Below are 14,645 nucleotides of genomic sequence, written 5' to 3' on the forward strand. Positions count from 1 at the left end.
GTCGAAGACATGGCTTGGATCCCACATTGCTGTGGTGTAGGCCGGCAGCTACAGCTCCAATTAGACCCCCTAGCCTGGGAACCTCCATATGCCATGGGTTCAGCCCTCAAAAAAAAGGACAAAAAGACAAAAAAAGAAGAGAAACCAGTGATTTTTTTTTTAAAACATAATTTTTTATCTTCTTGTTTTAAAGTGTCTCTTGGTATTAGGCTGCTGGTTTATTTTATTATTCTGTTGCCTTCTATCAAGCACTTCTTCTCGGAATTGCTCCTGTTTTTAAGTCTGATTCTAAGGTAAATTTTAAATTTCCAGTGGTTTCATTTAAGTGGGGAAAAAAAAAAAAAAAGCTTCTTTTATAGATTAGCACCCAGTTCTACCCCTGGGCTCCCAGAAATGCACTAGCAAATATCCATTAAGAAAATGCTGAGAGCTGAGGGACCACATTCCTTCTGAGCTCAGGCTGCAGCTCCCTCCTTTGATTTGAGGGAATATACCAGACCTGAACTATTCAAAAGAAGGAATACTGAAAGGGTTGATTATTTTCATGTCAGAAGCCAGGGCCTTTTGTTTTAGCACTGCAGCAGAGTCAGAGGTGGATTTGCTCATTCTTTATTAAGCTATCTTGATGCTTTTCAGAACGGTTTGACATTGATAATAAACAGTTGATTTTGAAGGCCTTTACCAAATACTACATCAAAGCCAAACACTGAATAGAGGGAGGAAAATGACAGTGAAATACTGTTTAAAGAAGGGCTTTGTACAAGTTCTTTGACTTTGATTTCTCAGCTGACATCTGACACCGTGTTTATCTTATGTGACTTTTCCAGGCCCATCCCGGTTGAGATGGCTGAGAGATGGCGAATGATGGGACCATACTTCTCTGGGTTTCACATTATCTGGAGCAGGGAAGGCAGAGAGGCCAAGACAAGCAGAGTTGGCGCTGGCACCTGCCTTTGGGCACAAAAAAATAAAAAGACCCTTTGTACTTCAGGGCAGCTTATCTTCTGGACCACACAATAGGCTGATCCCTCCCAGGCCTGATAGGGGCTGCTCCAGAGCTCTGGCCGCAGGGTCTTTATGCCCATTTCCGGCTTAACCAGAGTGTCAGGTTTCCAATGTTCTGAGTCCAAATAAAGGGAGCTTGGAAAGCAGTGAAGAGAGGCGAGGCTTTTCTGTGTGTCCAGTAACCCCTGCCATTTTTTTGGTCTGTTTCAGCAGCACTGCCCATTATTGTCATGGCATCTCTGAGTTGAAAAGACCTTAAAGGCGTTTATTCCAAGCCACTCCTTTAGAAATATGGAATAAGTCTTTTACAGTTATTATTGCCATATCAGAAGTTGGTACCAGGATTACAGGACTGTATGTTCTGACTAAAACTTTGGCATAATTTTCTTCAGAATTCTCTGAGAAGTTACTATTTTGAGGTGGGAATAGGACCCATTTCTATCAAATGTGAGTTGACCAGTCTGATCCTAGTGAAAGCTTATCTATCAGTGAAGTCTAGTTGATGTGAATTTTATTTTACTGTTTAAAAATTATGCAATTTGTGTTCATTGCAGAAGAAATAAAAAAACAGAGAATTGGGGAGTTCCCGTCGTGGCACAGTGGTTAATGAATCCGATTAGGAACCGTGAGGTTGTGGGTTCGATCCCTGGCCTTGCTCAGTGGGTTAAGGATCTGGTGCTGCCACGAGCTGTTGTGTAGGTCACAGACGTGGCTCGTATCTGGCATTGCTGTGGCTGTGGTGTAGGCTGGCATTTGTAGCTCCAATTTGACTCCTACCCTGGGAACTTCTTTTTTGTTTGTTTGTTTTTGTCTTTTTGCCTTTTCTTGAGCCGCTCCCGCAGCATATGGAGGTTCCCAGGCTAGGGGTCTAATCGGAGCTGTAGCCACCGGCCTACGCCAGAGCCACAGCAACGCGGGATCCAAGCCGCATCTGCGACCCACACCACAGCTCACAGCAACACCAGATCCTTAACCCATTGAGCAAGGCCAGGGATTGAACCCGCAACCTCATGGCTCTTAGTCGGATTCGTTAACCACTGCGTCATGATGGGAACTCAACCTGGGAACTTTTAAATGCTGTGGGTGTGGCCCTAAAAGGCCAAAAAAAAAAAAAACTAACAAGACGTTGTGAATATTTCTCCATAGTAATAAATGTATCTCTATACTACATTTTTACCAGCTGCCTAGTATCCCCTTAGATGGATTTAACCTATTTATCTAGTCAGTTGTGGTTTCTACCTTTTTTGCATTATGAAAGTGCTCTAGTGAACATCTCTGTAAGTAAAGGTTTCCTTAGAATACAGCACTGAAGGAGAAATTACTAAATAAAGGGGATTTGCATATTTTCAGGGCCTTCTAATCACCAAGGTGCCACCCTGACCATTTGCCCCACTCACATTCTTAACTCTTGTGTTGAAAGCAACTGTACTGTCGTGGGTTGGCCATGTTCACGCTTAAGGTGCCAGTGCTGTTTGATACGATCTGTTGAGCGGTCTAGTTGTCCTGGTTGCACTGCAGTGAGTTTGTGTAAACACATTTCACCTTTGCTCACTCGCCATCCCCCTGCCCTCAAACGCTGAGGCATGTGTTGCAGTGGATAGTTCTGTTCTCGTAGTATTAGCATTTTTTTCTTTTTCATAAGAGGTGGCATCGAGATACATTTGGATTGTTAGAAATACGGAAGCTGAAGAGGTTTGGGGAATTTGGAGGGGTTTTGTGGTAAAACTGAAAGGCAGTGAGCCGGTTGTCTTAAGACAATGGGAATATTACTGGGTGTGTCCTTCTCCCTCCACAGAAACCCAGATGGTGACGTGAGCCCCTGGTGCTACGTGGCGGAGCACGAGGACGGCGTCTACTGGAAGTACTGCGAGATTCCTGCCTGCCAGAGTAAGGCTCTAACGCACCGGCCACAGGTTTCAGGATGCTGAGCACTAGGAGGTAGTGCGGGCAGGTGGATTTCGTGATGCAGGTGAAAGCACGAGCCACCAGGCTGAGGATTTTCTCTTCTTTTGGGGAGGCTTTTCAGAAATGGGACCACCCGGTTCCCTCAGGACCCCATCCTCTTGATGGATAAGCCCAACTGGAATTTCTGTGTCTACTGGATTTCCTCATGCTGATTCTTTCATGGCAACAACGTAGTAGCAGTCCAGAGGGGAAAAAAAATGTACATTGCACTTTTGAGAATTAATTTTTAGAGTGGATGGAGAGCCCATTTATGGGCGGTAAAACTGTATGACACTACTTACTGTTTAGATTTGATCCCTGAAAAGTGATGTTCAGTAAATATCTAATTAGATACCTTCCAAAGCCAATGTGATAGCATAAAGATGTTTTGTTGTTATTTCATGATCACTTAGAATATATCACTCTTTACTGCTGGAAAACCCACTTTCTTCAGACTTTTAGCACAAAACTTGTTTTCTCACTGGTTCATTCCTTCCTTCCGGTATTCAGTGTTGATTACATGCAAGATACAAAGACAGAAAGATACTCTGAACCTCAGGGAAGGGGTGGTGTGACAGGGCACCTTCAAAAAACACTTTAAAATAAGGTGGAAACTGTGGGAAGATTTAAAGTACAAAAACCGAAACTAAACACAGCATTTACCAAGGCAGTGTTTACAATATGTTTTCAAAAAATACCGAAGGAACGGGGTTTCTCTTTCCTGGAGCTGAAGAGAAAGAGCTCATTCATAATGATTCTACCTGGTTTTTTTCCTTTATGTTTAAATCTACCCCTCACCCTGCCACCTCTCTCTCCCCTCAGGGCAGGAGGCTAGGTGTGGAGGTCCACACAGGAACTGGGACCCTCTCCCTAGTGCCCACCACATAGTCTAAATTCTGCTGCCTCCGGGTAAAGGGCCACTCCCTGCACCGGGCTCACCTTTTATGAACTAAACTTCCACATGTCACCACTGCCTGGCAGTCAGGCCCTTGCATCCCTATCTTTCCAACCTGTTATGCCTTGGTTCAGTCCCCCAAACTGAGAAAACAGTAAAGACCAGAAGAATAGGCATTTCCCCCGGCTTCTTAATCAAATTTTTAAAATGAGAAACATCTCATTTGGCTCTAGTTATGTAAAGAAGGAAGGGGCAGCAGGGAGAGGAAAGCAGATTTTCCTCGGTCCATTTGTTCTACACAAAGATAGTCTTTTAGTACCAGCCTATGTCATTCTCTCAGGAATGGTGAAGAGGGGATTTCAATCCAGACGCTTTTATTTGGGAAGATAATCTTCAGCTTGCCTTTATAAAATAAAATTTGGGCCAATGGAAGCAGACTCATGTGGCCACTGAGACTAAGTTCTGGAGGAGAGAATTAGAGCAAAATGGTATGAACCATCTATTCCCTCTCTAATTTGTAATACTTGTCAGATGTGCCTCACTGTTCCAGAAAAGAAAAATTAAATATCCATTCTTTTTCTGAAAGACCTTGGTAACCCTCTCACAGCTGCTAAAGCCAGCCTCAAAATGGTCAGGGTGGGGAGACATACAGACATAGGGAATGAGAAGTGGGGAATCCCTTAGTTTGGGAATGTGGGAGGAGGGAGCCGTATCTGTCTGGTTCTTGGGAAAACCTTTCCGTTCACCCTGTGGGTACCAGTGCTCCCACTGAGCCAAGCCTCAGACCTGGAGTCTGGAAGGACATTGTGCTTCTAATGTGCCAGATTTACATAGTTGAGACAAATTCCTGTGCTGTTTGCAGCAAGAGACCTTGGTAATTGGTCGGTGGACTCAACTGCTATCCAGCCTGTTTATTTTAGGCTAGTTTTGCCCTATTTCTGGATGTGGAGTCATAATTTTCATGAATAATGCTAACCCTCTGTGTGAAGCCACTATTCATGATTAGCATTGAACTTGTCATACAGGAAGAGGCCTGTGACATGATCGGATTCCTGGAAAGTTCATATCTGAATATAACAAACCCAGCAGGAGCCAGGGGGAATGAATGTTTAGGGACAAAGCCCAAGCAGGGCTGAATGGTGGGCCATTGTGTGGAGACCGGAATCTCTGTTACGTAGAGAGCTAAAACGAGCAGGGAGGCAGAGGCAAAGTATGATTCAAAAGGGGCAAAGAGCGATTTGAACTGTGCTCTTGACCTGCGGAGCACGGATCAGAACTTACTGTTGAAGGGAGAACGACTCCGAGGTAATTGGATTTGCTCTCCAAACCGCTTCTGCCAGCATATTTCTCAGATACCCTTGCAGACAGAAGAAACACCAGTTTTTTAAAGGAAATTACAACATCCTCAAATTTACCATCCTTCCATGTCCCGCCTTCTAAATCTCCAAGTTCTGTTGGTCTGGCTGTGGATGGGAAGATCATTTGGCTTAATGTCTGCCTTTTGGATGTCTGTTAAATAATCACCCATTTAGTTCAGTGCTTTTGAAGGACAGCGCTGCAATACTCAGCATGGCTTTTGCTTTGTTCTCTTGTACCTATAGCTTCTTTTTTAAATTTTTATTAATGATTTTTATTTTTTTCCATTATAACCGGCACCTACAGGTTCTTTATGAATGTTTTGTACAGCTTTTTGGAAAGTAATCTCGTTAGTGGGGTTGCAGAGCCTATAGATAACATTGAAAGGCAAATAGAATTTTCTTCACATAGCTGATTGGGGCCTGAGGCCTTGGGCATAAGAAATTTATCTTGTCAGCTCTGAGAGCTGTTTTTTTGTTTGGTATAAAATATTCACCTGATTCCTGCAAATACAACTACGAAATTTATCTTTGAGGAGTTCCCACTGTGGTGCAGTGGGTAGGTCACAGCTGAAGCATGGATTCATTCCCTCACCTGGGAATTTCCGTATGCTATAGGTGCAGCCAAAAACAAACAAAATTCATCTTTGAAATGGAGAAATTTGAATACCAGACTGAATGTTAGATTATATTAAGGAATCACTGGTGATTTTTTTTAGGTATAATAATGCATGGTGGTTTTACAGATACATATCAAAATGTTTGTGGTTGAAATTATATCTGGAAGAGTTCCTGCTGTGGCACAATGGGATTGGCAGCATCTCTGCAGTGCCATGATGCAGGTTTGATTCCTGCGCAGCACAGTGGGTTAAAAGATCCAGTGTTGTCATACTTGCAACATAGGTTGCAACTGCAGCTCAGATCTGCCTAGCCCAGGAACTCCCTATGCCGCAGGGTGGCCAAAAAAGAAGAGAGAAGGAAGGAAAGAAGGAAAGAAAGAAATTATATCTGGGATTTGTTTGAAAATGGTCTAGCCTTCCAAAGAGTGAGTGGTTGGGGGTGAGGGAAATAGATGAAATGAGACTGCTTCCCCCCACCCCTTTTTTAAGGCCGCACCCATAGCCTGTGGAAGTTCCCAGGCTAAGGGGTCAACTCAAAATCCGAGCCGTGTCTACGACCTACACCACAGCTCATGGCAACGCCAGATCCTTGGGTGGGGCCAGGGATCAAACATGTGTCCTCATGGATACTAGTTGGGTTTGTTACCACTGAGCCACAATGGGAACTCCAAGACTGTTTTTTTAAAAAGTGGATATTTGTGCCAGGTCAGGGGCAAATATTCTTTCCTTCTTTTGTGTATGTTTGAAAGTTTCAGTTATAAAAATAACTTTTATAATATTAAAAATTATAACACATTTTATAAATACTTTAAAAATTAAAAAGTGAACCTATAAATACATTCAAAGTAGGTGGATTCAAATGAGAAACATGACTAATCTAAATTATAATACTTTTTGAACATATCTCACTGCTATTTGAGTTAGTTATTAAAGTTTTAGTTATTTAACTTATTAAAACTATTATTTAAAGATATTAAAACTACTAGTTATTAAAGTTACTTAAAATTCTTAATTAAAGTTTAGGAGTTCTCTCATGGCTCGAGGGTTAAGGATTTGGCCTTTTCACTGCAGCAGCTTGGGCCACTGCTGTGGTGTGGGTTCGATCCCCAGCCTCGAAACTTAGGCGTGCCATGGGTGTGGCCAAAACAAATTATTTGTTAAAGTTTAAAATCACAAGGACTTTAGAAATTATTAGCTGTGACAAATGATATTATCTAAGCTCTAACCATATATTAGAACTTGTACAAAGTAGGGGACACAGGGTGACCTGGCTACAGCCTGTGAGGAGCCCCTTGTTTAAGAGTGAAAGCAGACACATAAACAGATAAGCATGTGCAAGATACTTGTGATAAGTGAGATGAGCAGAAGGTTGGGGGCACTGAAGAGGGTCATCTGCCCTGGCACAGTGAGGAGGGGGCTGCTGATTGTCAGAGGGCTTCTGGAAGGAGTGGGTCTTAATGCAGGGCTTCTCCCACTTTAAGGTGCATGCCATACCTTATTAAAATGCAGATTCTGATTCAGTTGGTGTGGGACAGACCCAGGACTGTACATTTCTAACAGGCCTCTGGATGCTGGCACTGCAGGACCACCCTGTAGGTAGCCAGGTTGGACAGGGTAAGAGAGGACACTGGAAGCAGAGGGAACAGTTTGCATGTGTGTGTACACACACACACACACACACACACACACACCCCACTGGTGAATTCCCAAGCAAAGTCAGTAGTTTGCATGTACACATACACACACATCCCACTGGTGAATTCTCAAGCAAAATCAGTATTGCTGAGACATCAGTTTTAAGAGGGAGAGGCAAGAGATGAGGTCTGAGAAGACTTAGATGGGGCCAGATAAGGGATTCTTGTGGTCTGGATGTAGACCTCAATCCAGGAAGATGGTGCTGAGGCTGAGGGGAGTGTGGAGGGTCAGAAGGAAACATTTCTCCATGACTTCATAAGCCTTCGTATTAGGGATTTGGGGTGAGATTTCTCCCTCCTAATCCGTGAGAGGTTCTCTAGTGACTGTACCACTCACACAGACCAGCCCTAAGAGGATGCCAGCAATAGCACTTCTGCCATGTGGGAGCTTCAAGTCAGTCTCAGCCAGTGACCTCACTGCCTCAAGTTCCTGTTAATTTAATGACACCCTGACTTTGTTAAAACAGATTTGTCATTCCTTACAAAGATGCATCACCCCAAAACAGGATTTGAAAGCTTCTAATTGTGATCCCTAATAAGAGTTTTTAGAGCTAAGTTCTGAGTTTAAATAAAAAGCCAAGGGCATTTTGGCAGTGGTGATCAAGGCAGTCTCTCAAACATAGAAGATGTTTTGTTTCTGTCAGCACTTTCTGCATTTTATCGTCAGCACTGATTTTTAAAAAACGTTTTAGCTTTTATTTAAATTGAGTATGTATAAAGCACTTAAATTCCCTTTATCAGCTTTTTAACAGCCCTATAACCCCTCCCTCCAGCCCTGGTCAGATGAGAGAATGAAGCTGGAGCAGTTGAGTGATGTGAGAGGGTTACCCTCTAAACTAAATAGGATTTGAATCTAGGACTCCTAATGGCAAGACCAGTGCCCTTTCCATCCAGAACTTGAGAACAGCCCTGTTTCATTTATTTCCTTAAAACAAGGGCCTTGGGATGGTTCCAGGCTACTGTTGAGGTCACTGTTGAGAATTTTTCGTTGTGGATTGTTTGGGAATTAGAGTTTGAAATTCTGATAGTATGCTGAATTATTAGGATTGCTTTTTTGACATTGTGGAAACCAGAGGATTAACTCAGTGGCGACAGAGGGTCTGCAGTTCAAGCTGTTAGCTCCAAGTCATTTTCTTTTCCCCTTTGAATCTGGGAAATCCCAAGCCCCAAGAGTAAGTAGGCTGCGATGGTATCCAGGAAGCATTTGTTGCACAGCAGAGCCGCTCTGTAAAAAGTTGGGCCCGTCTCCACGGCTGTTCCTGGCCCAGCTGTTCTCAGCTGGGAAAGGGCTCCCCAGAGTTGGACCCTATGTATGAAACACTGCATTGTCGGCCTTGTCCGGCTGTAGGGTCTCCCCCAACACCATCTCCATTGCACAGGCTGAACTTCACCTTGAAAAAGACACATTAACACTCTACAGCTAAAACAAACCTCCAACTTCAGCTGATAGCCAAAGCAATATTGAAATGAACATTAATGATATAAATGACGCAGACTCATTTTTACCTTTTCTCTCTTTCCACTACAATTATTTAACATTTTGTGTGATGGAACCCTTTTAGACTGTACAAATTAGCATTGTCAGAGTTCAGTTTTTATTGTTTATTCAGTCTTTTGTTGTTTATTGTTTATATTTTGCGTTATGTGAGCAAAGTTTTTTCCCCAACTGGACTGAGCTGTTCAAATATCAGCACAGGGGTAGCTCTGGAATCTCTGTGAAGGAGAGACTTAAGGTGGAAAGGGGACTTAAGAATTTCTCTGAAAGCCGTATTTGCTTGGTCAGCACCCTTAGGTTACCTGGACTGAATATTTATGGAGGGGTGCGGATGGAATTTATGGGGCCTTTCCCCCTCCAGCCAGATATTTTAACTATCTTCCTCATCACCTAGCACAGTGGACGCCATAACAGGTGCTCACCAAATATCCTTGCTTGTAAAATGTCATATCTCTTCTAACAAGAGAGACCACACAATCTAGTGGAAAGAATGTGGACTCCAGAGTCACACCGGCTTAGATTGAAATCATTACTTGCTTAATAGCTACAGCAAAATGAGCCTCCCCTGAGCCTCTGTTTCCTTATCTGTACCTTCCAAGGTTATTTTGAAGATTAAAGGAATAAAATACATATGACTCCAAGTCCAGGAGCTAGCAGAGGGTAGGCACAAAATCCCAGCCCAGACTGTGGTGGGAATAGACCACCATTGGCATGTTCCTATCATCTCACTCCCAAATAGGTTATTCCTAGCCTGCATTTTATCTCTGTTCTCTGTCTGGTCCTTTTTTTTTTTTTTTTCCTGCTTTTTAGGACCGCACCTGCGGCATGTGAAAGTTTCCAGGCTAGGGGTTGAATTGGAGCTTCAGCCATCGGCCTATGCCACAGCTACGGCAATGCAGGATCCTTAACCTATTGAGCGAGGCCAGGGATCGAACCTGCATCCTCATAGATACTAGTCAGATTCGTTTTCGCTGAGCCACGATGGGAACTCCACAGTGGATACTATTAAATTTTTCATTAAAAAAATTACAGACTTTCACAGTTCCTTGGTGGCTCAGTGGGTTGAGAATCTAGCATTGTCACTGCTGTGGCATGGGTTCGACCCCTGGCCGAGGAACTTCCGCATGCCACAGGCACAGCCAAAAGAAAAAAAAAATACGGACTTTCTCAACCAAATTAACATTTTTCTCAGTGACAATTCTATATACTGCCTTTTTAGAATGTTCTAAGCATACCAATAACTTTAAAAAAAAGGAAAATCATTCCAATCAATATGGATGATTTTACTGAAAAATCTTTATACCAGGACTTGCCTGTAAGGAAGATATGTAAACATAGGGAATAGTCTCTACCCTCCATCATATGATGTAATTAGGAATCTGAGTTATCAATCTAGGAGACATTTGGAAACCAGCCCACCAATTGTTTAAGAAAGATTATGGGGTAGAGGGCCGTGAGGTTTTGAAGGTGGGTTGGCTCAGGAAGCGTTGGGAAACTGGAGGCATCTTCGTGGAGAAGGACTGGTGGGGCTGGATGGGTCAGGGCACGGCCTGACAGACTTGGAGGAAGGCCTTGGGATTGCTGTGCATGTGGTGGGAGCCAAGCTGTCTGAGGAAAGGAGTGGCCAGAGAAGAACTAAGTCAGAACCTTGCAGGGCAGCCTTGGCTAGATGGGGACTGACACGCTGGAAACCCTCGTTCAGGAAGATGAGCCCAGTGTCCCTCTACGGGAGGGACTACAGGGAGGAGAGGATGGATGTAGATTTCTAGGTGCAGGAGATAAGGTCCTGGGCTGTGATGGCAGCAGCAAGATAATGCAGGAGGGGTTAAATGCAAGATGCTTTAGGAAGAAGTCAGAACTTGATGACAAGTGGATTCTATAAGGGATGAGACAGCAGGAAGAAGAAAAGATGACTCTGTGGTTCTTTGCCAGGGATATTTGTGGTGGCCCTGGAAAAAGTTCAAGTCAACAAACTGAGCTGTTCTTCCCAGAGACACAGCTGCATCATTCCCCTTGAACTTGGACTGACCTTTGGGCAAGCAAGGTGTTTCAGTTGTCTGTTAGTGCATGACACGCCACCCCAAACTCTGGTGGCTTAAAACAACAATTTGTAATTTCTCCTGACTTTGTGGATTGGCTGAGTTTCAGCTCAGCATTGCTTCTGCTGCTCTCATCTGGGCTCAGTCAAGTGGCTGCATCACCTGGTGGCCCTGCTGGGACCTGGACATCCAAGACGACCTCAGACCTCTATCTGGGTGACCCCTCTTTCCAGCCACATACTTACACCTCTTGCATGGTGGCTGGCTTCTAAGAGAAGCTGCCAGACCTCTTAGGAAGTGAACACAAAAGTCCACCACAGTCTATTGGTCAAAGCAAGCCACAAGGTCAGCCCGGATTCAAGAGGAGAGGAAACTGATCCCAAGTTTTAAAGTGTGGAGTCACATACATGTATGGGGAGGGGAGAAATGATTAGAGCCTCCTTTGGAGACTGTCCATCACATTATATCACCAGAAATTGTTTCAGAGAAAGAGCTCCCACAGGAAGGGAACTACCTCTGTGATCAGGGTCTTATCTGGTCAGAATCCTTAGGAACTCTCACTACCTTCCCCTAAAGGTAAAATGTCATAGGGGATGAAAAGGCTGTGTTTACCTATTTATTCGGGTGAGTTTAATGTGAGACTTAGATACATGAGTGGGCCTGAGTGACTGAAACGAGAGTTGCCGTTTAGAAATAATGTTAAAGAGGTAGGATGTGGACCACAATGGCAGCTGTCAGATTTGGAACAGAGGTTATAGTGGACAGTATAGTCACAGGCCGAGAGTGTGGAATAATCTACACTTAACCCATCAATGCTCTGAAGGAAGTATTTGAAATGACTGGTCCTCTAATAGGACACCAGCGGTATCATCTCTTGTATACTTAGTCCTTGTTCCCATGGAGGGGAGAATTCAGCTACTGAGGCACCAAGGTGGAATCCCAGATGCAGAAAATGGTCTCTGTCACACAAGGTTAAATGACATTTAAAATAAGTGGAGTGGAGTTCCCGTCGTGGCGCAGTGGTTAACAAATCCGACTAGGAACCATGAGGTTGCGGGTTCGGTCCCTGCCCTTGCTCAGTGGGTTAACAATCCGGCGTTGCCGTGAGCTGTGGTGTAGGTTGCAGACGCGGCTCGGATCCCGCGTTGCTGTGGCTCTGGCGTAGGCCGGTGGCTACAGCTCCGATTCGACCCCTAGCCTGGGAATCTCCATATGCCGCGGGAGTGGCCCAAGAAATAGCAACAACAACAACAACAGATAAAAAGACAAAAAAAAAAAAAGTGGAGTCACTGCATTGTTTCCGAATAAGCAGATTTTATTTGTAAGAAAAAGTGAAAGGAGTTCTGCAGAGCCAGGGAAGAGGGTTTTTTGTTTGTTTTTTTGGCAGTGTTTTTGGCCTCACCCACAGCCTATGGAATTTCCCAGGGTTTGAATCCTTAACCCTCTGTGCCACAGCGGGGACTCCCAGGGAGTTTTGTTTTTTTTTTTTTGTCTTTTTGCCTTTTCTTGAGCTGCTCCCGCTGCATATGGAGGTTCCCAGGCTAGGGGTCAAATCGGAGCTGTAGCCACCGGCCTACACCAGAGCCACAGCAACGCGGGATCCGAGACATGTCTGTGACCTACACCACAGCTCACGGCAATGCCGGACCCTTAACCCACTGAGCAAGGCCAGGGACCAAACCCACAACCTCATGGTTCCTAGTCGGATTCATTAACCACTGCGCCATGATGGGAACTCCATCTCCCAGGGAATTTTTTAAAATACAAGACAAGACCTTCGCTTCTGGTTTCTTAAACAAACATCTCAGACTTGATCAGAGCGTTGGAATAGAAAACACACTAAACACACACACACACACACACACAAAAGAAAGAAAGAAGAAGAAGAAAAAAGAGAACAACTCATTCAAGCTAACTTGAGCAAAAGAGATTTTCTAGAAGGATGTTGGGAGTATATCCCAGAACCCAATCTCTGTGTCCCAAGAACCTGGGAAGAAATTACTCACTCTTGCCATCTCTCTCCGGGGCCACCAGGTCTCCCATCTTTACCTCTCCTTCAGTAGGGCGTCCATTCTTCCTCCTCTTTGTAGACCAGGAGAAGCAGCTCACTCATCACTCACATGGCCCAAACATGGCTGGTTGCCTTAATCCCTACTAGACAGAACCCTTCAAGTCCAGTGCCTACAATTTACTAACCGGAATCCTAGTTCCAGCATCCTGGGAGTGAGATCTGGTGGCCCCAGTGGGAATCAGCTGAGGCAAGAGGATGGGCTCTTTGGCCTGCCCACAGCCAGCAGCAATTAATGGGAGCAGATCCTCTGTGACAGGGCTGTGCACAAGAGGAGGTTCTCAGAAAAATGTTGTCGACTATGGAGGCCCCCGTGGAAGTGTGTGTAGCACCTTCACAGTGAGGCCATAGTTATTTCCAAATTTAATGGCTGTTTAGGAAGCCTGCCCAGTCCTTCCCAACAGTTCCTTGTGATAGTAAAAGAACAACAGTTTTAACTGTCATGATTTTAAAGCATCAACTATGATATACAAGGGGTCCATTTGTATTTTAAAAAAAAAATTTTTTTTTTAATTGAAAGTGATGCAGCCTCTTTGGTAAGAAGAAAACATGCATGACCAAGCCACAGGACTTTAAAGTGGTCTTGAAAGTAAAAAGGAATTTGAGAACAAATATCCCTTTTTCAAACTGACTTTTCCTCCCTGCTTCTGGGAAGAGCTAAGGGCGGGATACGGTCTGGAAATCCACTCAGTTGACCAGTCTTGCTTTTGAAGACTACAATGACGTGTCTTCTCCGGCGAGACTTGGAGCCACACTTTCCAGTGCGAATCAGAGGCCGTGACAGCCCTCAGAGGCCGGCCTTGTGGTGCACAGAGCATTGAGGGACTAATGTGTTTGCAAATTCAGTCTCTTTCTCAGTCACTTTCATTTAGCTCCCTGACTGGCCCATAAGGAAAGGGGGGCGGGGACACCAATAAAAAAGCCATGGAGTGAGATGCCACCCTAGAGCTTACTTCTGCTCTCCAGTTCCCTCTTGTGTGCCCCATGCAGGGCCCTTCACCTTGCTGAACTGTGGTTTCTTCTTGGTCACCTGAGAAGATCATCACTTGTGCCGCCTTCCTGAAAGGGATACGGGTTTTCATGTGAGAGGCTTGCATGGAAGTGACCTGGGTTGGGCCAGATGTAAGAGTTAATATTTTAATATCTGGAACCAAACCCAGTTTTCCAAGGTAGCTGCCTTTGATTTTGTCTTTTAACTCAATGCTCAATTTTACTTTCCTATTAACCGAGCAGGTTATTCTTGTTTGTGTGGTAAATGATGAAAACCTTATTATATGTAATGATAATAGACATTGTTTATTCAGCGTGGACTATATTGCCAGACCTTGTGGTGTTTACTTTATTTACACTATCTAATTTTAATTCTCGAAAGAATCCTTTGAGGCCTGTATTGTTCCTTATTCCACTGTGGATGAAACTTGGTGGAGGGGCCACTGTTCAGCCTGGGGTCTGTCTGACTTGAAAGCCCATGTTTGTGATTGCTGCAAAATGCTGGTTGCTTCTGGATGGGTGACGGTAACACCAGAGCCC

The 14,645-nt window shown here is 44.2% G+C and overlaps 1 protein-coding gene across 2 annotated transcripts in view; it reads left to right on the forward strand.

The window, feature by feature from the left end:
* The window catches only part of KREMEN1 (kringle containing transmembrane protein 1), a 66,994-nt gene that overhangs the window by 23,455 nt on the left and 28,894 nt on the right, over window positions 1-14,645 (forward strand). For both annotated transcript variants that reach the window (XM_047760283.1, XM_047760282.1), the window contains exon 3: window positions 2,801-2,892. In XM_047760283.1, coding sequence (XP_047616239.1) covers window positions 2,801-2,892 — 92 coding nt within the window. The remainder of the gene's footprint in view (window positions 1-2,800; window positions 2,893-14,645) is intronic.

This window comes from Phacochoerus africanus, chromosome 15, assembly GCF_016906955.1.
Source record: "Phacochoerus africanus isolate WHEZ1 chromosome 15, ROS_Pafr_v1, whole genome shotgun sequence".
Lineage (NCBI taxonomy): Eukaryota > Metazoa > Chordata > Mammalia > Artiodactyla > Suidae > Phacochoerus > Phacochoerus africanus.